At 42.9% G+C, this 24,180-nt stretch overlaps 3 protein-coding genes across 4 annotated transcripts; 2 read left to right on the top strand and 1 right to left on the bottom strand.

Annotated features, from left to right (window-relative positions):
- Nucleotides 1-1,501: 1,501 nt before the first annotated feature.
- Nucleotides 1,502-6,113, top strand: LOC108205523 (pentatricopeptide repeat-containing protein At2g15820, chloroplastic). 2 transcript variants are annotated; one of them, XR_001803993.2, is made up of 3 exons: nucleotides 1,502-2,230; nucleotides 2,695-4,647; nucleotides 5,357-6,113. XR_001803993.2 is itself a non-coding variant. In XM_017375513.2 (2 exons), the coding sequence occupies exons 1-2, from the start codon at nucleotides 1,622-1,624 to the stop codon at nucleotides 4,576-4,578; spliced, it is 2,493 nt and encodes an 830-aa protein (XP_017231002.1). In that variant the 5' UTR covers nucleotides 1,502-1,621; the 3' UTR covers nucleotides 4,579-4,980. The 2 variants fall into 2 exon arrangements, 1 of the variants encoding a protein (XP_017231002.1); XM_017375513.2 differs by lacking the exon at nucleotides 5,357-6,113 and having other exon boundaries at nucleotides 2,695-4,980.
- On the bottom strand, nucleotides 5,325-5,981 carry LOC108223390 (uncharacterized). The gene is made up of 2 exons (XM_064086791.1): nucleotides 5,681-5,981; nucleotides 5,325-5,638 (listed from the first exon to the last, which is right to left on the bottom strand). Exons 1-2 carry the CDS (start codon nucleotides 5,979-5,981, stop codon nucleotides 5,325-5,327), a joined length of 615 nt encoding a protein of 204 aa, XP_063942861.1.
- A 2,622-nt stretch (nucleotides 6,114-8,735) lies between the features above and the next one.
- Nucleotides 8,736-23,766, top strand: LOC108197194 (uncharacterized). The gene is made up of 4 exons (XM_017364742.2): nucleotides 8,736-9,000; nucleotides 22,022-22,056; nucleotides 22,627-23,067; nucleotides 23,193-23,766. Exons 1-4 carry the CDS (start codon nucleotides 8,805-8,807, stop codon nucleotides 23,238-23,240), a joined length of 720 nt encoding a protein of 239 aa, XP_017220231.2. The 5' UTR covers nucleotides 8,736-8,804; the 3' UTR covers nucleotides 23,241-23,766.
- Nucleotides 23,767-24,180: the final 414 nt, after the last annotated feature.

Here is a 24,180-nt window from a genome sequence, read left to right as displayed (position 1 = left end):
GATCATCAGTAATAGTACAAGCAGCTGCAAATTTTCTTGGCTGAGATGGCTTAAAACCAGGTGGATAACCATGGAGCTTGAAGCATCTTTCCTTGCTATGCCCTGGGATCTTGCAGTGATCACAGAAATAGTACTTCCTAGGTTTTCCAGTCATAGCAGAGTTCTGAAACTGAGATTTGGTCTGGAATCCAGTCTGCTGTCGATTATAACCCTGATTTCTGTCAAAAGCAAATGCAGCAGAGTCAGTAGGAGTAATGATCCTTGAGATTTCTTTGTGCCTTTGTTCCTGTAACAGCATCCTGTAAGCCTGAGGCAGAGTAGGCAAAATCTCCATCATCAAGATATGAGATCGAACATTAGCAAAATCTCCACACATTTTCATGAGGAACACCATCAGGCGCTGATCCTGTTGTAATTTGAGCACTTTCTGTGTGAGATTGCAAGTGCAATTAGCACATTCACAAGTAGGCAGTGGCTTCAAATTGTCAATTTCATCCCAAACCTTCTTCAGTTGAGTGTAGTAATCAGATAGAGAAATATTCTCTTGAGAAACCTGTGAAATTTCTTGTTCCAAAGCATAGATCTGTGCAGAAGAAACTTGTCCAAATCGTTCCTCTAAATCAATCCAAATATCTCTTGCAGTGTCAACATACAAGATACTAGCAGCAATTGGAGGTTCCAAAGCAGTGATCAACCAGCCGATGATCATGCTATTACAGCGACACCAGGACTTGTAAGAGTTATCAAGAATATCAGGTTTGAGAAGAGATCCATCGATGAAACACATTTTGTTCTTAGCAGTGAGACCTATAACCATAGATCGCTTCCAGTTTGCATAAGAGCTTCCATTAAAAGGAGTTGTGACAAGTTTCATGCCAGTATTATCAGATGGATGAAGATAATAGACGCTATTAGGATCTTGAGTTAATTCCATAGTGAATCAATAGAGAAGTATCGAAATCGAGAAAATTAGGGCAAATAGAGCGAGAGAATCGAGAGAAAATTGCGATCGAGCGATGAGAAACAAGATGTAAAGCAAGATCTAGATGAAGGACTAGAAAGGAAGAATGATCTTACGTGACGAGCTATACAGTGAGATCGAGTGGCTCTGATACCATGTTATCAGAGTAGAAGAACGCCATTGAAGAACAAACTAAAAGCTTCATTATACTAGAGTGTTTTGATTACAAGCTGTAGAGAATGTAAAACTTACTTGCTAAGCTAAGCTACCAATCTGTAACTGACTATATATAGAACTAAGTAGTCTAACTAACTAACAATAATTACAGCTAGCATTTCTATTTACAGTAACAGAATGAGAAGGTGGTGGTGGATATCCAGATGCTTCCAGGCTGTTATGCTGAGCTGGATTATGCTGAGCTGGAGTAGTGGTAGTGGATAGCTTAACATAATCATAATATTTTTTAAAATCGGTCTCAATTATTATCTAACTGTAAATGTAAATTTTAGTTTAACTAGTTTTGAATTTATTTTTTCCCCCATAAATTTTTGGTCACATGTAAACATTGATTAATTATTATCCGGCAAGTAGCGAGTTGGAACCATGACAAACATATGACATAGCCGTTATCTCCTTCCCCGCCACTTTTACATAGATAGCATGCTCCCCGTTTTCTGTTCACATCTTGTAAGTTGTAACAATACACATACCAACCCAATCTGCACCTATCATTCTACTACTTTCCCCATGTGTCCTGCCCTCTCTGTTTTCCGACCCATCACCACCGCACACCACCATCGTCGCCGCCGTCTCGCCCTCTCCTCCATCACTCTCCTTCAATCAACCCCACCAAACATCTTCTCAAGATCCCTAACCAAACCACGCAGATTACGTACTTTTTCCTCACTTTATTCAGCTAGGACTTCTGTCGAACACATTGACTGCAATGCTCCAGTTGAAGAAGTATGGGATTTTCCCGACCCTGGTGACAAAGATATGTTCAATTTTGATTCGGGATTTGGTTTGACTGAGATGAGCAAGCCGGGTTCGAGTTCGGGGTCTTTGTCTGTTGAAGTTAAGGAATTGGAGGAACTTCCTGAACAGTGGAGGAGATCAAAGTTGGCTTGGTTGTGTAAAGAGCTCCCCGCGCATAAGCAAGGGGTGCTTGTTCGGGTGCTTAATGCGCAACGTAAGTGGGTTAGGCAAGAAGATGCTACTTATCTTGCTGTTCATTGTTTGCGAATACGGGAGAATGAGACTGCCTTTAGGGTAATCTTCATGTCTCTTCTATTTAGTATTAGCTGTTATAAAGGAATTAATTTTTTAGAACTCTAAAAGCAGTGATATTATTTTAGACTTGTAGGTATCCCGTACTCTTGTTACATGAAATTTGGTTGTTGGATTTTTATGGAATGATGATTACAAAATTTGATTGAGTTACAACACGCAGCAGATCAATTCTTGGGAATATAGAAGGTTGCTAGGTGTGGTTGCCTCGTGAAATAATTGATTTGTTTGATGATTTTAATTATATACTAATCACACTCCTACAACTTCAGTGCATATTGAAGTACTCTGGTAGAAGATTACTTTTTCTTCATTTTAATCTTACATATGTGATCAATTTCCCTAATTACAACTAGTTTTGAGTCCTTTTTCTCGGATCATTCTTTTTGTTTCTTAAATGTAGTGTCACCACCATACTAACATGATTTCCTGCACATACATGACAGGTATATAAATGGATGAGGCAACAGCACTGGTTCCAATTTGATTTTGCTCTTGCCACTAAGCTAGCGGATTACATGGGCAAAGAGCGGAAGCACTTGAAATGTCAGGATATATTTGATGACATAATTCAACAAGGACTGGTGCCTGCTGAATCTACATTTCACATTCTGACAGTTGCTTATCTTAGCTCATCTTCTCAAGGTTGCCTGGAGCAAGCATGCACCACCTACAATCGCATGATCCAGCTGGGAGGATACAAGCCCCGACTTAGTTTGCACAATTCTCTATTCAGAGCTCTTGTTAGCAATCCAGGAGACTCTGCAAAACATAACCTTAAACAGGCAGAGTTTGTGTATCACAATTTGTCAACATCCGGGCTTGAGATACACGAGGATATATATCGTGGTTTAATTTGGCTACTGAGCCATCAGGATGTAGTAGACAAAGAAAGAATTGCATCACTTAGATTGGAGATGAATGGGGCAGGTTTTGGAGAAAGCAAAGATGTGCTAGTTTCTATATTGAGAGCATGCTCCAAGGAAGGAGATGTGGTGGAAGCAGAAAGTACTTGGACCAAACTCCTTAGTTTTGGTAATCGACCCCCTTCACTAGCTTTTGTTTATAGAATGGAAGTCTATGCAAGAGTAGGAGAACCTATGAAATCCTTGGAAATATTCAGGTCAATGCAAGAACTCTTTGGTTCTCCTACCGTTAGCGCATTTCATAAAGTTATAGAGGTGCTGTGTAATGCCCAAGAGATGGAACTTGCAGAATCTGTCATGACAGAGTTTATAAATAGTGGAATGAAGCCCCTAATGCCTTCATATATTGATTTATTAAATCTGTATTATAGTTTAGGCCTGCACGATAAATTGGAAGCAACTTTCAGTCAGTGCCTCGAGAATTGTGACCCTAATCGAAGCATGTTCAACATTTATTTAAAATCTTTAGTGCAAATTGGAAATCTCGAGAAGGCGGAAGAGATATTCAACCAAATGTATCGCAATGAAGCAGTTGGTATCAATACAAGATCATGCAACTTGATTTTAAGAGGTTATCTCTCTTCTGGAGATAATATAAAGGCTGAGAAGATATATAATCTTATGTGCAAGAAGAAGTACAATGTTGAACCCCCATTGATGGAAAAACTTGACTTTGTTTTGAGCTTGAGCAGGAAGGTTGTGACAAAACCCACAATCCTGAAGCTTAGCAGCAATCAACGAGAGATATTGGTCGGTTTGTTACTTGGTGGTTTGCAGATAGTATCTGATGAGAGCAGAAAGAATCATGCTATACAATTTAATTTCAGAGAGGATTCTGCTACGCATAATGTGCTGAAGAGATATTTACATTATGAATATCATGAGTGGTTAGCTTCCTTTTGTAAGGCGGAAGATGGAGCTGACGACTATATACCATGTCAGTTTACTACTATATCCCACTCTTATTTTAGTTTCTACGCAGACCAATTCTGGCCAAGTGGGAGACCTGCAATACCGAAGTTAATCAACCGGTGGTTATCGCCTCGAGCTCTTGCATACTGGTACATGTATGGAGGCTACAGAACGTCATCAGGGGATATTTTGTTGAGGCTGAAGGGAAGTCAAGAAGGTGTTGCTAAGGTCGTTCAAGCACTGAAGATGAAATCACTTGATTGCAGAGTAAAAAAGAAGGGGAAAGCGTTTTGGATTGGTCTTCTTGGTAGCAATTCAACGTGGTTTTGGAAACTGGTGGAGCCCTTTATTCTGGATGATTTAAAAGATATTCTAAGAGCAGGTGAGCAGTCCACAAGTGAAATGGGAGAAACACGAGAGATTAATTTCAATAGTGGGTCTGATTTTGATTCTGATTCTGATGATTATCAAAACTTGCAAGGAGATCGATGAGGACTACTTGTAGAACTGCTTACATGATGAGGACTCCTTGTAGAGCTGCTAAGATGCCCTGGCGTGTAGGTTAGTTTGAGTATAATTTTACTACACAAGTACATAAGGGATGGTATATTTGAGTGTGAGGTATTTTAGCTCTCTAGGAAACTTGTATAAGGGCCAGAGATGCACAAAAATCTCGACACGTAAATTTTGCCTGACCAGATTTCCTTGAACACCCTTTTTCATATAATTTATTTAACGGTTTGGCTAGTGTGTGCCCATGGGCACATGCTAAGCGCTAAATTTGATATTTTAGCTTGTTTTGATTGGTGGAACTTTTGTATATGCACGGGGTCCCTTATTATTAATAAGTTGTAGCCGATCAAAATGAGTTAAATAAATGAAATTTGGTGCTTAGCATGTGCCCATGAGCACACCATAGAAAAACCGTTTATATAAAAGACTAAGCTAACCTAAGCAAAAGAATTTGAATTTAAGTAAAATTATATAGCAAGTAAATTATTTTGAGATAAACCAGAGGATGTAGATGCCGGAAAGGCGGAAACATCTCAAAGCCTTGCAACTCTTTGCTTATATTCAAACGAGATACTAAAAATTAGTAATATCATATCTTTCTTGGCTGCTATGAATTATGATCATCTACATATACTGTAAATATCTTTCTTGGCCGCTATGATCATCTACATATACTGTATATACCTGGCAGAGTGCCAGGTAGATTCTCTTTTCTCATATAATGTTTAGTAACCATAACGAATAAGTGGCATGACAGAGAATTTCATGAGGCCAACACTGCAATGAAAGCCATTACGCTCCCCGCATGCAAGGTAGTAAGGCTTCCAATTCTTCAACACCAACTCATATCCATTTGCTCCACCTTGTGTCACTGTAGCCAGCTCCGTCGCACTTGTCAGGTCACAGTTGATGAAACTCTGATAATCTGGTAGCAGGTACACACTGTGAGGAAATGTGTGATTGCTTGGTGGATCATACTGAAACACTGGCGGAACATCAGAGGAACATGCATGTGTTAAGTTACCAGTTCTCTTGAAATCTAGCGGAAATAAGAAAAGAGTTTAAATGTGTGAATATGTACCTAGAGTGTCGTTGAGGTAAAATGGGCCGGTCTTGATCGCCCAGTCTGTGTAATTAAACCCGAATTGCCATTTCTGGTCTCCGCCAACTATGATTTTGCCAGAACACTGAGGTATGTTCTGACGCCAACCGGATGTGAAATTGAAGGGAGGGCGGTTCCACGGCCAGCCTGCGGTGAAGTTGAAGCCAGAATCCCATTTTACTGTTCCATTCGTCAACTTTCTGTTGCTGGCATTGCTGGCTACAAAAAATGTTGCTGCTACAAGAAATAGCATAACTAGTTCTGCACATTTGGAAGCCATAGTGAGTAGGTTAATATAAAATGTAACTACTTGCAAACCAATTTAAGTGGTTAGATGGGCTGTGTTGTGTTGGCAGGAGACTTGATACGAGTTTATATACTGCAGCAACACTAGAACACATCTAGAGGATGAAAACCCATTGTGCAAGTTGGTCAAATATTCAAGCGTTTCCTCATTTTTACAAAGTGGGTCGGTGTTAACAATTGAGATTAATGCAGTAAAAGTGAAGTCCACGCCTGTGTCTTTCTTAAACATCATTGCTTTGCTGAAATTAGAAATGAAACAAGATCTAAACGCGGTGCAAACGAGAATATGAATTTTAGAAAATTATTTTATTAATGAAAAGCACGATATTATAGATAAACTTGTCTTTAGTATAGGCAAACAAGTTTGTGTCTCAACTCGACAACTCTCAATATATAAACTTCATTTCAGTCATTCGTACATATATGCAAGAGTAAAATTGTATGGACATCATTTTTAATCATATATCTCCAAGACTATGCATGTTTTGTAATTAAAATTTATAAATTATAGAAATCATGAACACAAAACAAAAAATGTATAAGGATTCCATATGTGTGTGTATATATATTGATATATGTGTATATATATTTATATATGAAAACAATTAAAAAAGTTTCCCTTTCTGTAAAATAAATTTGACAGATCATGTTTAATTTATTAATGAGTTGTTAAACTTAATAGGTCCGGCCTGCTCTATTTGTTCTAGTTTTTTCTTATATGTATGCAAGGACTAATTATTTTTCACTTGTCGGAATATCTCTTGACTTACCATGAAATATTGAAAGTCTTCTTTCGCTTTATTATTTTGGAAAAAGACCTGCTAGAAGAAGTCAGCTAGCATTACAAAACTTGGTATTGATCTTTAACCGAAAATGGGTGCGTCTAAATTCAAAAAGGCTGCTTCTAAATTCCATTAAACTTGCACAATGTTATAATTTCCATTATACCAGTGCACAATGTTATAATTATATTTATGTATAACAACAAACATTTGACGACAGCAATTTCTCAGCGGTGGATATCTTTTCACCTTTTCAATAATTAGATTTTATATTTTTAACAAATTTAATATCAATTATAAAAATTAGGATGAATCAAAATTGAAAACTCATACTCTCAATATCCACCGGATAAACTACAAGTTATGACCCAAGTATGTTTCTCAAGTAATACAAGTACAAATTAATTGTATAATTTTTTTTAAAAAATTTGAGATATTTTTCTGCTCATAATAATGTCAAAATTATAATTTTTTTAAGATCAAGTACTGATTATGTTCTGCACCCAAAAATATGAATGAATTGTGGGGTTAATAACATTCTAGTTTTGTGCCCATAACCATAAATATTGATTTGTTGTTGGTTCATAAGTTTAATTGACTTGCCGCAAACTTAAAGCCGAGAATAGGAGAATAATGTTGAGCAGGATTATAAATGTTCATTCAATTATAAAGTTATAAGCCAACGAGTTATAATAAAAACTCGAATATAAATCAATCAACTCTTTTAATAACACTTCAATATATTTTAATATTAAAATATATTTAAACATGTCTATATGAAATTATATTTGAATTTTTTTAATATAAACTTTATGCACCAAAAGACGTATGTACAAATATTTATTGCGAAAAATTCTATAAAAAATATATTAATTTAAATATCTGTTAATCAATTTGTTTGAATTTTGGTTTATAAATTAGTTATTTGAGAAAATAAAAATAGCTATAGAAACCCTTCTAAAATAAGTTGAAATTTAAATTAAATATTAACTTTTGAATCTATTTTAATTAAAATTAAAATAATAAACAAATTCTAGAATATATTAAAGGACATAATATAATATTATAACAACCTGTTTTAATTTTAACCTAGACTCTCACTGAAAATTGAAAGTCATCCATCTAATATGAGACGCTTGACTTATATTGAAAGAAATGTTAAAAAATTATGGGGCCGTTTGGGCAAACTTAAAAGCAGTGACTTCTTGCTTAAACAAGAAAAGTGGAGCAGAAGTGAGAAGTAAATAAGTTAATAAAGTGTTTGGAAAAGAAGCAGAAGCTGACTTCTTTACCCAAACGGGTCAAAAGAAGCAGAAGCCGTTAAACAAACAAGCCATAAGTGAGAAGCAATTTAGTATAGTTTAAATGTAAATTTCATTTTATATATTTTACTAATTGGTCAGATATTGAAATTATTAATATACCAATAATAATATATATTATTTTTAAAATAAATTTATATTTTTATAAAGTTAAAATTTTTTTAAAAAACAAGGCACTTGAAAAACTTAGATTTTTACATTCTCTGACGATTTTTTTTTTCCGCTAAATATTTCTCCGACGATTCTGATTTATAAACACGGAAGTGAATTGAAAGACTAACTTGTAAGAGCAAGTCCAACACTATGCTAAGAGGTTCCCTAAAAATATTATAAAATAATATGTCTTAGTGATTTAGCACAAGATTTAGCACATGAGCTCCTATCAAATAGTGGAGGAGAGAGGGAAAAAAAGAGAAGGAAATGATGTGGAGGAGAGAGGGAAATGAATATTTTAATGATAAAAATAGTTTAGAAGTGGCTAGCATATTCTAAAAATAGGGAAGGGGAGGCTTGTGCTAGTGATTTAGCACATCACTAGCATAGTGTTGGAGTGCAATTTTATCCCATATTCCCTATTTTTGGATTTAAGATTTGATTTAGCACACCTATTGGACTTGCTGTAAGTAAGCTTGGAAGGTTAAAAAGGCCGGTCAAACTCCTCGTGGTGAATCGGAGAAGTGCAAGGAAAGAGAAATGAGTGTATACGGAGGCGATAGCTGGGGAAGAGAGGCCAATTACCGGAAACGAAGAGTCGACGATCTCCTCGTTGATCAAATTCATAAAAACAGCAGCAGCACTAATAATAACAATAATACAAACGGCTCTTCTTCTTCTTCATCATCTTACAAGAAGCTGCCTAATGGAAAATACGCATGTCTTGTTTGCCCACTGATAGGGTAGGATCCGAGATGGCAGAACCCGGATACCTAGACCCCCGTGTTCACCCGGAAACATGGTAACCCCGGCCCCTGGTGTGCTACTTGGCACGACGGATAACCCCTCAACCCTACCAGGGCACATCACCGGGTGAGGTCCTGGACCCGGATACAACCAAATCATACTCCTCGACCGGGATCCCTATATGTACCAGCCGACACTTGCTGCACAAAGCACAGACTGACACGATAAAGACAAACATAACGGTCAACTACTGGCGATAGAGACAAGCCAAGGAACATTCCAAAATACTACTCCTACGCTGACACCTGGACACGTGTAGGGGATCAAACCTCTACACGTGTAGGACCAGGATCCAGGTACGCGCCCTTAAACCCTAATCCTTGGCCTATAAATAGACCAAGGACCAAGGGCTTAAGACTTACTCTAACTACACTCCCTTTACACTTATTCTCACACACACTTACACTCAGCATATATTCAAACACTCTCTCAGCCACCAGCAACCACCACACATACATCTTCCCCCACCACACATAGATAGCACTTTCTCTAATCTTTATCCTTCCGAAACCCACGCTTACTCTCACGCCGGAGGCGCTTTGGGGCAAAACCCCCCCGCCGGCGTTGTTTTGTAGGCTCCCATCCAGCAGCTACACCACGGAACCACCAGTCACGGCGGAGGAAGGACCGGGATCGGAGATTGGCGTTATCATTTGGCGCAAGAAGGAGGGGAAGGTGTCCTCTGTCCTGTGGTCACGGTGCCACTAGACTCATCTCCTACAACAAACCCCCGAAACGGGGGTCCAAATAACACCAGTAAGCTCTCACCAAACACCCAGCTTCTCAGAACCCTCAGCCATGGCTTTTCTTGATATGTGCATGATAGAAAACCTCACCCGAACAAAACCCTAAATTTGTCTGTAGTAGAGCATGTTAGCAAACCCTGTCTGAGCAAAACCCTAATCTTGTCTGTAGCACATAAAATCTTTTTGTCTCACACCTGCACACATTTTGTCACTTAACTATTTGTGGTATCTCTGAAAATAGTAAGTTGACTACTTGTGCACACTATTTTTGTCATCCTGTCATTATCTATACTACTTGTGGGCACTACCACCAAAACAGCAACCATACACCCTGTGTAAGTTCCTGAGACCATGACAAAAAGGACACGCTCCCACCTGGGTCTTCCCCAGAACCCGGATAACCCTCAGACAGATCAGGATAACCCGAACCAGGATCATGCCTCGGGACCTCTCTTCACCCATGTAAACCCGGAGGAAAACCAAACCATCAACCCCAATGACGCCCGGGTCACGATCGAAGCGAACCAGTACAAGTACACTGACGTCCCGATCACCACCCTCCACCTGTCCCAGCTCACCAATGTAGAGTTGGCCGAGGCCATCCGGCAGTACCATGATCGCCGGGAAAGCAACCGCAGACTTGAGGACATCGGTGAGTCTGAGGACTCCGGGAACAGCCGTCAATCCCGGGGTTCCGTCTTTGACCGGATCGGAGACAAAGCAAAGAAAAAGAAACAAAAGGAAAGTGAGGAAACCCGGCTGAAGATCTTGGCTGAAAGGAAAGAACAAATCCGGAAAGAGGAAGAAGAAAAACTTGAGCAAAAAATCGCCCTCCGGATTCAACTCGAAGAGGAAAAGTTGACAAAAGGATCCCGGTCCAAGCGCTACCGGAAGGAAACAACACCCGAACTCATCTCTGATGACAAGGATGAGAGACCGGGGCAAACCAACCTCAGAGACATGATCAATGAACTCAACCGGAAAATCGGAAACGATGCCGGGCTTGAAATTGGGGGAACCCTGACTCCCTTCAGTCACTCCTTGGAATCTATACCCCGACAAAAGGGTATGAAACATTACAACTTTGAATCTTTCAATGGACTGGGAGACCCGGAGGAACACCTGCACTACTTTGAACAGATAGCCCAGATCTACTACTACAATGATCTGACCAAATGCCGCTTCTTCGCATCCACATTCAAGGGGGGGGCCCAGAGATGGTTCAGCCGGATCCCCTCCCGGAGCATCGGGTCATGGAAAGACTTCAGGGAAGCCTTCCTCAGAAGGTTTCGAGCAAACAAGACACATGAACTCCATATGTGTCACCTGGAAACGGTTCGCCAATATGACAATGAGGCACTCTCAGACTACATGAAACGTTTCCAGGAAGCAATCAACAAAATTTCCAACTTGGATGAGCGTGAGGCCCTAAGCATATTCCGAAGGAACCTGGACCCGGAACAAAATGAGAGATATGTGGTCGAACTGATCAACAAGGAACCCCAGAGCCTGGCAGCTGCCTATGCCATGGCCGCCAAATTCATCAAGGAAACCGATGTACTCCAAGCCATGAGAATGACCCGACAAGGAAGCTCAAAAGGGAAGCAGGTCGAGGATAGACCCCGGAAAGAATATCACCAGGACAAGAAATTCAAACCGGACAGACAGACAAACTTCATCCAGCAATCGGGTTCCAAGAGGACCAGCCAACAGGGATCCGGGTCCAGAAGTGACCCCGGTCCAAACAAAGCAACCAGGGAACCAAAACCAGAGCCCGAATGGACTCCTCTAAACAGGTCCCGGGAGGACATACTCAAAGAGGTCCGGGACAAACCCTTCTACTACCCACCAAAACCCATGCAGACTCCTCCTGAAAGCAGACCTACCAACAGGCACTGTGATTACCATGGTACCCATGGTCACAAAACTGAAAATTGCATATCCCTTAAGTACTTCATTGAAGAACAGATCAGCAAAGGAAACATGGGACAATATATAGCCCGGAATACAGCCGACAAAACAGGGGGATCCGGGAAACAGAAAAACATTGTCAACGTAGTGCTAGGAGGATCCTGTTCACCTCCCCCTAGCCCGGGCCCCTGTCAAGAAGTGATGTCCATCCAAGCCTTCCCCGAACAAGTGATCTCCTTCAGCAACAAGGACTTTGAAGGCGTCACCCGGGGTCACAATCAAGCCCTGGTAGTGACCCTTGACATGGCCGAAAATGAGGTCAGACGGATCCTAGTCGACAACGGCTCTTCAGCAAACATCTTGTTTAAACACACCATGGACCGGATGCAACTGGGGAACATCCGGATGAACGACTACAGGGAGGACCCCTTGTACGGATTCGGGAACAGCATTGTCCCGGTCCTCGGAACCCTTTACCTCCCGGTTCGTTTTGGAACAGCCCCAACCCAGGTCGTCCATATGATCAAATTCTATGTTACAGACACTCCTTCCTCTTACAATGTGATCATTGGCCGTCCGGGTCTAAACAAAATCGAAGCAATCACTTCTGTCACGCACCTGAAATTCAAATTCCCAACTCCATTCGGGGTAGGCGAAGTCAAAGGAGATCCGGAAACAGCCGGGGTATGTTACAGCCAAGCCTTGGTTATGGCGGAAACCCACATGGACAACAAGAGAAAGGCCACCGTCTTCCAAAAACAAAGAAGTAACAAGAAACATCGACCCTACCCAAGAACAAACTCTAAGGGTGAAGTCCAGGTCATCGACCTAGACCCGGGCAGTCAAAACCCGGGAGCAACCAATCCTGGTCCTGGACAAAGCAACCAGAAAGCAACCATGAGCTCAGCTCGAAATTTTGTGGAAAAGAACACTGACGCCCGGATCCAGCAAATGATCTCGGCACAAGAACTAACCAAGGTCGAAGCTGCGGTCGAGACTGAGTTGGTCCTGATCGAAAAAGACAACCCGACAAGGAAAATCAAAATTGGAAAAGGTGTGGATACCGTTTTTAAAGAAGAACTCATCCAACTACTTCGGAGCTACGCAGATGTTTTTGCCTGGAGCCCGGACGACATGCCCGGGTTGGATGAGTCACTAGCAATGCACAGCCTGGACGTGGACCCCAAGAAGAAACCAGTCAAACAAAAACGAAGAAATTTTGCACCAGAAAGACAAAAGGCAATAGATGAAGAAGTTGGCAAATTGATGAAGGCAGATATCATCTGTGAAATCAAATACCCGGAATGGCTCGCCAACGTAGTCATGGTTAAGAAAGCAAACGGCAAGTGGAGGATGTGTGTCGACTACACGGATCTGAATGCGGCGTGCCCCAAGGACCCTTATCCTCTACCAAGCATTGATCAGCTCATTGATGCCACATCAGGACACCTGATGTTAAGCTTTATGGACGCCTTCTCCGGGTACAACCAGGTTAAGATGAACCCAGCAGACATAGCCAAAACAGCCTTCATAACCCATCGGGCAGTATATGCCTACAAACTAATGCCGTTCGGATTAAGGAATGCCGGGTCCACATACCAGAAAGCCATGAATGAAATTTTCAAAGATCAACTTGGAAGGAACTTAGAATGCTACGTCGACGATATAATCTCCAAATCCACTTCGGTCCCGGGTCACATTTCAGATCTTAGAGAATGTTTTGAGAACATGAGAAGAACTAAGCTAAAGCTAAACCCGGACAAGTGCACCTTTGGAGTTGAAGCTGGAAAGTTTTTGGGTTTTATGGTAAGCAACCGGGGTATCGAGGCCAACCCGGAGAAGATCAAAGCTGTGCAAGAGATGCAACCACCCCGGACCCAGAGGGAGGTCCAAAAGCTAGCAGGGTCCTTAGCGGCACTCCGAAGGTTTGTCTCCAAACTCGCCGAAAGATGTCTACCATTCTTTGAGTTGTTAAAAGGGGCAAAAAATCAGAAATTGGTAGAATGGAGCCCGGATTGCCAAAGAGCCCTTGATGAAATCAAAGCATACCTGTCCAAACCCCCAATCCTGACAAAAGCCTTACCTGGAGAACCTCTCTACCTATATCTGTCTGCCGGTCCCTTTGCCGTCGGGGCAGCCTTGATCAGGGAAGAAGCCGGGCAGCAAAAGCCCGTCTACTATGTCAGCCAGGTCCTCAAAGATGCGGAGACCAGATACCCCAACTTAGAAAAATTTGCGTTTGCACTGATCACCGCATCCAGGAAACTCAGACACTACTTTCAAGGAAGAGAGATCAGGATTGTCACAGACCAGCCCCTAAGGAAAATCATTCACAAGCCAGACATCTCCGGGAGACTAGTCAACTGGGCAATTGAACTTAGCCAGTTCAGCCTAACCTTCCTACCCCGGACAGCGGTCAAAGCCCAGGTCCTGGCAGACTTCGTGGTGGAATGCAACTTCCCAGAAAACCAATCAACTCCCATGGAAACTGAACCAGAAGCCCCGGTAGAGTCAAACCCGGGGTCTTGGATACTCCATGTTGACGGCTCCTCAACAACCGAAAGGTCAGGAGCCGGGCTAATCCTGAAAAGCCCGGATGGGTTCACAATCAAAACAGCAATCTCCTTCGGTTTCGCAGCAACCAACAACCAGGCGGAATACGAAGCTCTCCTAGCAGGGTTGAAATTAGTCCGGACCCTGTCTATCCAAAATCTCACCATCTACAGTGATTCCCAGATCGTGGTCAGGCAGACCAATGGAGAATACCTTGCCAAAGACCCGATCTTAACCAAGTATCAAGCCTTGGTGAAAAGCTACCTTACCCTGATCCCCGGGTGCAAAGTCTTACAAGTCAACAGAGAAGAAAATGCTGAAGCAGACAACCTCTCCAGGTTGGTCCAAAATTCGGCGGACCTGGACAGTTCAGTCTATTTCGAAGAATTGCACAAGCCAACAATAGAGCAGGAAGAAATCTTTGAAATCAACAACGACCCTACCTGGATGACTCCCCTGATCAACTACATAGAGAAGGGAGAGTTACCCGAAGACAAGGGGAAAGCACAACGGCTGAAGGCTAAGGCGGCCAAATTTTTTGTCGAAGGAGGAACACTCTTCCGCCGGACCTACTCATCCCCAATCCTGAAATGCATAGGTCCGGAGGAGGCCGAATATTGTCTAAGAGAAGTTCACGAAGGGATCTGCGGAGATCACATGTCGGCAAAAGGCTTGGCATATAAAATCATCCGGCAAGGCTACTACTGGCCAACTATCCACCAGGATGCAATGGAATTTGTGAAAAGATGCAAGAACTGTCAGCTGTTCAGCAACGTGCCCCGGGTAAGCCCTGTCCTACCTTCTTCAGTTTTATCTCCGATCCCCTTTGCTGTATGGGGGATAGACATCATGGGGCCCTTCCCCCGGGCTAAAGGAGACCTCAGATACTTGCTTGTCTCCATTGATTATATGACCAAGTGGGTTGAAGCCAAGGCAATGCGGACGATCAATCAACAAGATGTCATCCGGTTCATGGACAACATCCTGATGAGATTCGGGCTACCAAGAGTCCTGGTCTCAGATAATGGACCCCAGTTCATAGGGTCAGACTTCGAAAGCTACCTGGCTGAAAGAGGCATCAAACACAAGAAGTCTTCAGTCGCCTATCCTCAAGGAAATGGCCAGGTAGAGGTCACCAACCGGATCCTCCTGAGAGGAATTGAAAAAAGACTTGAAGAAAGCAAGAGCAAGTGGCCAGAAGAACTACCTCATGTCCTCTGGTCATACCGAACTAGTCCTCGGACAAGCACCGGAGAAACTCCCTTCAAATTGGCCTATGGAACGGAGGCAATGCTCCCAATCGAAGTCGGGTCACCTTCCCACAGAGTGATCAACTTCGACGAAATCGCGAATGAAGAAGGACTCCGGGTCAACCTGGACTTGGTAGACGAGGTCCGAGATCAAGCAATCGCAAGGATGGAAAAATACAAAGAGAAGACCCGGGATCACTTCAGCAAAAAATCCCGGGTTAGGAATTTTCAAACAGGAGACCTGGTCCTACGAGACACCGAAGCCTCTGATCCAACCAACACCGGCAAGCTAATGCCTAAGTGGGAAGGCCCTTACAAAGTCAAAGAAGTCCTAAGGCCGGGCACCTACAAATTGGAGCATATGGACGGGTCAGAAGTATCCAACACCTGGCATGGTCTTAGGTTGAGGAAGTTCTATCAGTAAAATTGACGAGAAGGAAGGATCCTAGAAGACAGCAATATATCCCTAAAAAGCAATCATGTACTTTTGATCATTATCGAAGCTGTATAATCTTCTGAATATCAATGAAGTCAATGAAGTCTTTTGCTACTAATGAATTTCACCTGTTATTTTACTTAGAAAATTTCTAAGGCAACCAAAAACATATAAAGCAAACAACCCGGGTAAGGTTTGCCCGGGTCCATCCATCTCATTTGCTTGGGAAAAATTTTCTAAGTACAAACATGTACAAAACAATTAACCCGGGTAAGCATTGCCCGGGCCCATCCATTTTATTTGCTTCGAAAAAATTCCTAACTACAAACATATACAAAGCAATCCACCCGGGTAAGCATTGCCCGGGTCCATCCATTTTATTTACTTAGAAAAATTTTTAAGTACAAACATGTATAAAGCAATCAACCCGGGTAAAACATCGCCCAGGTCCATCCATCTTTATTTTTGGCTTAGAAAAAATTTCTAAGTGCAAACATATGTAAGCAGCCAACCCGGGTAGATGTTACCCGGGTCCACCTATTTCATTTACTTAGAAAAAAGTTTCTAAGTACAAAACTATGTAAGCAACCAACCCGGGTAAATATTGCCCGGGTCCATCCACTTTTATTTACTTGGAAAAATTTCTAAGAGCAAACATATTTAAGCAACCAACCCGGGTAAATATTGCCCGGGTCCATCCACTTTTATTTACTTGGAAAAATTTCTAAGTGCAAACATATTCAAACAATCAACCCGGGTAAATATTGCCCGGGTCCATCCACTTTTATTTACTTGGGAAAATTTTTAAGTGCAAACATATTTAAGCAATCAACCCGGGTAAATATTGCCCGGGTCCATCCATTTTCATTTACTTGGAAAAATTTCTAAAAGCAAACATATTTAAGCAACCAACCCGGGTAAATATTGCCCGGGTCCACCCACTTTTATTTACTTGGAAAAATTTCTAAGCGCAAAAAGTAGCCAACCCGGGTCCCTCTATTCTCACTTGGAAAAATTTTCTAAGTGCACAATTATTCTAAAGCAATCAATCCGGATAAAAAACATACAAAGCAAAAGAAATCATTCACAAACAAATACGACAACAAAATATTCGATCAAATCAGCATCCAAACGTCAACGAACCCGGGTCTAAACAGACCCCGGGCAAACATCCTTAAGTCTTACAAAAATATTGTTCTTAAATCAAATATGAACAAACTGAGAAGAGAAGGAGATCAGTCGGCAGGAGTCTCGTTATCCCGGGTCTCGTCAGCAGGCTCGGAATCGGCAGAGGAGGAATCCGGATTAGCATCATCACCCGGATTGGCGGAAGGAAGAAAGCTCGGGGAGGGACCATCATACGGCTCCGGCTCATCACCTCCAGCTTTAATCTTATCCTTGGCGGCAAGATATAACTCGATGAAACTTTGGAGGGTGGCCGCCGGATCAGTCTTGATATGCCTCTCGGCCACATTCCAACACCGGAGAACCTCGGCAGCAGCAGCCTTGTTAAGAGCCGCATCATACTCCGGGGACTCCTTGAACTCGGCTATGACCACCGCAGCATCCTTCCGAGCCTCAAGTTGCTCCTTCAGATGGCTAAGCTCCCCCTCCAACCCGGCAATCTTCTTCTCAGCACCATCAGCCCGGGCTTCAGCATCCTTAATCTTTTGTCCCAGTTCAGTCTCCTTCCGGAGTTCGGCCTCCTTAATCTTCGAGGACATCCCAGCCTCCAAAGCTTCCCGGGCTGACCTCTCTATGTCAAGATCCTTCTCCAGTTTCGTAACCCGAGCGAGGCTCTGCACGGAAAAGTCCCTTTCCTTCTTCAAAGCAGCCAAGGCATGGGTGTTGAACCCGGCCAAGCGACCACCAAGCTGACAAACAGAGATTGCAATAGGATCAGCAAAGACAAAACAACAAATATAAACGAAGCAGAACAAAGCCCGGGTAAAAAAGAATACCTGCCCCCAGAGATTCCCAACCTCTCTAAAATTTGCAGCAAGACCCTCGTCCTCCATCATTTCCCAATCCTGGTCGGAGGGGAGCTCGGACATCAAGCCTATGACCTTCTTGACCGGGTACTTCCCAAACTTGGGTGCCGGTCGGGAACCACCCCCGAGTTCGACCCCCGGGTCCACTACATCCATAGCCTCTGTACCCGGCTCCTCCACCGTCATGTCGATGATCTCCCTATGAGAAGAATCAATCTTCTTCCTCTTCTTCTTTGGCTCGTGGACCGGGCTCTCCACTTCCACAGCAGCAATCTCCAACTCCGGATCTTCAACCGGAACCTCCGGATCCGGGGTAGCACTTGAATGCCCGGTCCCATCTGTCTCCTGGCGGGAAGACCCGGATTCCCCTCTCTTAGAGCTCTTCTTCTTCTTCGCCGACTTGTCCTTCGGCTGTGGCTTTGGAAGGGTATGAACTCCTCCCAAATTTCGCAGAGCAGCAGCAAAAGAATCGTTCGCAGACATGGCCCTCCAAAGATCCGGGTCAAAGTAGGGAAGACCTGTCAAAGAATCAAGAGAACTCGGGTCAATACAAAGAAATACTACAATAAATCATTCTAAGGAACATGCTCCAAACAAGAAGACCCGGACAAGATGGCAACATACAGATTGCAAATAAAAGGACCCGGACAAGGCATTAATATGCAGTTAACAAACAAGAGGACCCGGGCGAGATACTACAAAAGTAACAACAAAAAGCTAAGGAAAAAAAAATGCAACTCACAGCCGCCCTCGTGCAATTGGTTGTGCTGCATAAACGTATCCCGGGTCAACTGAAACCCGAGACAAGTACAGAACTCAACCAACTGAGTCCGGAACTCTCCAGCTGCTCCGGGCGCTCCAGAATCCGTCTTCACCCTCTTGTCATCCGTCTCCATGTAAGGCATGAAGGCCAAGTCCAGACCCTTCAGCATAAGGACTTCTCCGTTCCATCCCTTCAGCGAACTCTGGTGCATAACCGGGCTCACGAATCCGGATCCCAGACCACACTCTTTCGAACGAAAGCGTAACTCGTATAGGGGCTTCACCCCGGACTTCTTAAACTGGAACAACATCCGAAATAGCCTCAAAGTGGGGTAATAATTCATCTTGTTGCACGCCCATAGGAACCAGGTCATCCATTTGACCGCGTTCGGCGTCAACTGCATCGGGGACACCTTCCACTCATACTTACACAGATGCTTGAAGAAAACATGCCATCGGGGGTTCCACCCGGATCGAAGATGTTCCATCCACACCGGGACGAAACCATCAGCGGGCCGGTGATATATCATCTCCCCGGGCTCTGGCCACCTCCACTCGACCTCCGGAGGTAATTGGAAAGCGGCCCGGATCATTCGATCAGCCGCATCCGGAGACATTTCCCTGATATGGCTCTTCAACGGGAACGGAGCCCGGATTCCAGTCAACTCCCGGAACTTTTCATCAAACTCCTCTTTACTATAGGGACCCAACATCCCGTTCGGGTGCTTACGCCTATAGAAGCCGGCCATGTTGGTGTAAAACCCCTTCTCCTCAACTAGGGGAGCCTTGGTGACAAAGTAAGATTTGGAGTCGCACCACATCCCCTCCGGGGACATAATTACCTGCTTCCCGATTGTCTTTGTTACCTTCTGGAACTCGGATACTACTCCCGAAGAGGAGACTTCCCTCTCTGCCATCTTAACCCGGGCGCGGAAAGCAAGGGTTTGAACCTCGTCGCACTCGGTGTCACTAGAGAATTCCCCGGGTACAGCTGAGTAAGCAACGATTTCTCTCCTTGGCGGCCTAGGGATCCGGACCATAAACCTAAATGAAAAAGCAACCCGGATCAGTTTTAGAATTCACACATGGTTACAGATTTTACTTGGGTCCGGATCCCATCCTAATTCTATGTGGAAAAGCATCAAGAAAAGAGAAACGACCAAGTAGAAGCAACACCACCCGGATACCAACTACAGCAACTCACCCGACTCTACCCGGGTCCTCTCCTTTCCCCGGGTTTTCATGGGGAGAAGAGTACTACATACAAGAAAGCTACCCGGGTCCCGCATACACACTACAGCACAACAAAATTCCTCCGAGTACGAAAACAAAGCAACCCAAAACCCATACCCGGACTTGACATATATACCCGGGTCGGGAAACCTACGCTTCGCTATTATATACACCATCTACAAAACACCTAAAACAGCCATATCCTAAAGCTACCCAACCCGGGCATACTTGTCGTACCCGGGTTCAGTTCAAACCTCCGAAAAACCCAACAGGCACAAACAGTTTTATAACCATTTCAAACCAAAAATCAAGATCAAAACTCAAACCCTCACAGTTACACACATATCTATACATACGCATCCAAGAACAGTCAAGCAAAAACATAACCAAAAATCAAAAACCCAGAATCCCAAACCCTTTAGACCACAAAACACGCACCAAAAAGATCCTCACAAACCTATCTACACAGCTATAAGCATTGAAAAGAAGAACACGACAGCAACCGAAAGCAAGCATTTCGAAACAAATCCCATACAAATAACAGCAGTATAATACGATAAAAAAGAGCATGACGAAGGAAAAAGAAGAAAAGCTTACTAGAATTAGCGGCGAGACGGAGGAGATGAAGCAAGCAAAAAACACCCGAAATCCGACGAAAAGCAGCGCACGACGGTGGCGTTTTCTTTTTCTCAGAGAAATAACGGAAGCAAATGAGAAAATAAGAAGAAACTGGAATGGGGGGAGTCTGATATATATACACATGCGATCACATCACGGGCCACGTGTCCCCACCCTATTGGACAATCCATAATTATTACAGCTGTAATAATTCGCCGCCTTAAAAGATGTGCAGCGGTTCAACTTCCAAGACACGAAACACTTCGTATTCCGCACATCTCAAACGTTTCACTGATCCATGACTCGGACACAGAAAGCAACCCGGATCCCTCCACGAACCCTTACTCTTACCCGGGTCCATCAGGGCAGGGGGGAGAAGGCTACAACAAAATCCCTAACCTTGTCCGGGTCCACAAGTCCTATCCGGATCCAATCCTCTCTTTTCACTTGCAAAAACTTGCCAAGTCAAAACTATTACAAGCAGCCAACCCGGGTACATCTCCCCTTCCGGGTCCACTTGTTTTGCTTTGATTAGGCAAACGGAACAAGTAGGTCGACCAGAATCACCCGGCCCGGATCCAATCAAACGGTGAAACAACACATGTACTCCCTTCTAAACCCGGATCTACCCAGTCAGGGGGGCAACAGCGCAAAGGACCCGGATCCAGGATAAGCTCTACTCCCTCACACAGAAAATCTGTATAAGGGAGTGGGGGGCAAATGATAGGGTAGGATCCGAGATGGCAGAACCCGGATACCTAGACCCCCGTGTTCACCCGGAAACATGGTAACCCCGGCCCCTGGTGTGCTACTTGGCACGACGGATAACCCCTCAACCCTACCAGGGCACATCACCGGGTGAGGTCCTGGACCCGGATACAACCAAATCATACTCCTCGACCGGGATCCCTATATGTACCAGCCGACACTTGCTGCACAAAGCACAGACTGACACGATAAAGACAAACATAACGGTCAACTACTGGCGATAGAGACAAGCCAAGGAACATTCCAAAATACTACTCCTACGCTGACACCTGGACACGTGTAGGGGATCAAACCTCTACACGTGTAGGACCAGGATCCAGGTACGCGCCCTTAAACCCTAATCCTTGGCCTATAAATAGACCAAGGACCAAGGGCTTAAGACTTACTCTAACTACACTCCCTTTACACTTATTCTCACACACACTTACACTCAGCATATATTCAAACACTCTCTCAGCCACCAGCAACCACCACACATACATCTTCCCCCACCACACATAGATAGCACTTTCTCTAATCTTTATCCTTCCGAAACCCACGCTTACTCTCACGCCGGAGGCGCTTTGGGGTAAAAACCCCCCCGCCGGCGTTGTTTTGTAGGCTCCCATCCAGCAGCTACACCACGGAACCACCAGTCACGGCGGAGGAAGGACCGGGATCGGAGATTGGCGTTATCACCCACACAACCCAGTTGTCGATACTCCTCTCATGCTTTCCGTATGTCTTTCTTTACTTCCCCAATTTTTTCTACTTATTGTTTCTTAATTTCCTCTTTTGTTTTTATGTTCTATCTGCCTGCTTTTGCTTTTTTAGTGGCTGCGTAGAACAATTAGGTGGCTGTTTCGTTTGACTACAGATTATAATGGTTTAAATTTCTGGGAAATAGATTCAGTATTTATGCTTATTTAGGGGTTTCTGGTTTTTAGAACTTCTAGCTTTCAGGAAACAACATTATCATATGTTTTTTTATTAGAGGAAAATATTTCTATTGATAAAACATGTCAAATGTCCAAAAGAACAGAGTTTTTATCATCCAACTAAAAGTAAGCAAGTACTCACTCGCGAAGACAATAACGCCTTTAATGATTGAAACATCCTACATTCTGGAAACAACATTATTGTATATGTTTGAAAACAACATTGTTTATATGCTCTTAGAAACTGTCTTGGTTATATATTTTCGGTAAACTGTTTTTGAAATTAGGACTGTTTTCAGAAAACTCTCCCTGAACCTTATATGACATTTATCGGATCATATGTACTTTTTACTTAATGTCCACTTTGCAGATTCATATGAAAGGATCACGCCATTGTGCTGCTGAATCAAGGCTCAAGGAAAAGGAGTTGTACAGACAAGCTCAATTAAACAAGAGAATAGCCTTGTCTGGAAATACGGCTTCTGCTGACACCACTGATGTACCTAGACAACAGTATGGGCTAACGAGCAAGCCGCTAACTCAACGTACTATGAAGGCTGTTTCTGAAGCACTTCGTACTAATTCTGCTCAGCAATTTGCAATCCCCAGAATCGACACTGTCAAAGATATAGGAAATCCTGTTATGAAAGGATCATCTTCCATATATGATAATGCTATTGGTCAAGTAGTAGCTGATAAGCGACTTCCGCAGCAGCAACTGGATTATAAGGAACGCAAGGAGAAAGAGCTGAAGTTCACAGCAGCTGGTTGGAAGCGTGATGGCTTTGGAGGGTGGTATAAGGATGAAAGTGTAAGTTTCTTACTTCAGACAATTGTATTGTATCATGCTCCTGTAATCGGCTCACTAGCTTTCAAGTAATGATTTTAAATCCAAATGCATCAAAGCATATTTTAATTTTGTTTCATGTACTGCAGGTTGAGTTTGATTCTGATGAAGAGGACCCCAATGTTTCTCTTGCATAAGAAATGAAATGTCTAATTTCAAATTTAGGGACGCCGCTTGCATAAGCTATGGAATAGCAGAGTTGGCTGATACCCCCCCACCCAAAACAAAGCTACGAAGTTTCCAAGCAATGGAACATAAAAAGTAATCTCATATCTAACATCCATGAAGCTAAGTAGTAGTTGTATGATTATACTTTTCAATTAGTGGCAATAAATTAACTCTCAATTGGCTCCCTGTCCAGATTTCATGATGCAATTGGGTGCTGGTAATTGTTACTGTAATACTGGTTTGCACCTCAAAACAGTACTTATAAATTGTGTATAGTTGTAGGGTCTTTCTAGTGTGTGCCTATGGGCACACACTAACAACTACTTTTTGTTGAGGTGGAGAGTTTTTACTGATCATGATTTTTGTGCATATGCAGGAGGCCATGATTATTAATGAGTTTTAGCCAATAAAAATCATCCACCTGGGCACACACTAGAAAATCCGATAGTTGTATTGGGCTTTAAATAGTACTAGTAACAAAGCATTATTTGTCAACCCATTTATATAAACTGTAGCTGTGTGTATTTGTTGTATGGTCTACTTTTGGGATCTGGGAGCTGAATCAATAAAGGGACATCATCAGATTATGATAACTTCAAACTTCAACATATAGTTTTACTTTCAAGATAGAGCAGTACTGCTGCTGAAACAAAAAATGCAGGTTTACAGCAAGAAAAGCTTACAGCTCCTTATGGTTCATGGGAATCACCCATCATTTTTAAGTGATTAAAGTGTTTGAGAAAGAAGGAGAAGTTATGAAATAAAAGATAGTATTTCAACTTTTTATAAGCATTTGTTGACTTTTTACACAAAATAAATGCTTCTAAATTGGAAACTCAGAAACCGGATTTTTAAATATGGCCAAACAACCACCTATATCCGAAGAATACTTTTTACACCGAATTGAAA

Source organism: Daucus carota, chromosome 1 (assembly GCF_001625215.2).
Source record: "Daucus carota subsp. sativus chromosome 1, DH1 v3.0, whole genome shotgun sequence".
Lineage (NCBI taxonomy): Eukaryota > Viridiplantae > Streptophyta > Magnoliopsida > Apiales > Apiaceae > Daucus > Daucus carota.
This window is presented reverse-complemented; position numbering and strand designations above follow the sequence as displayed.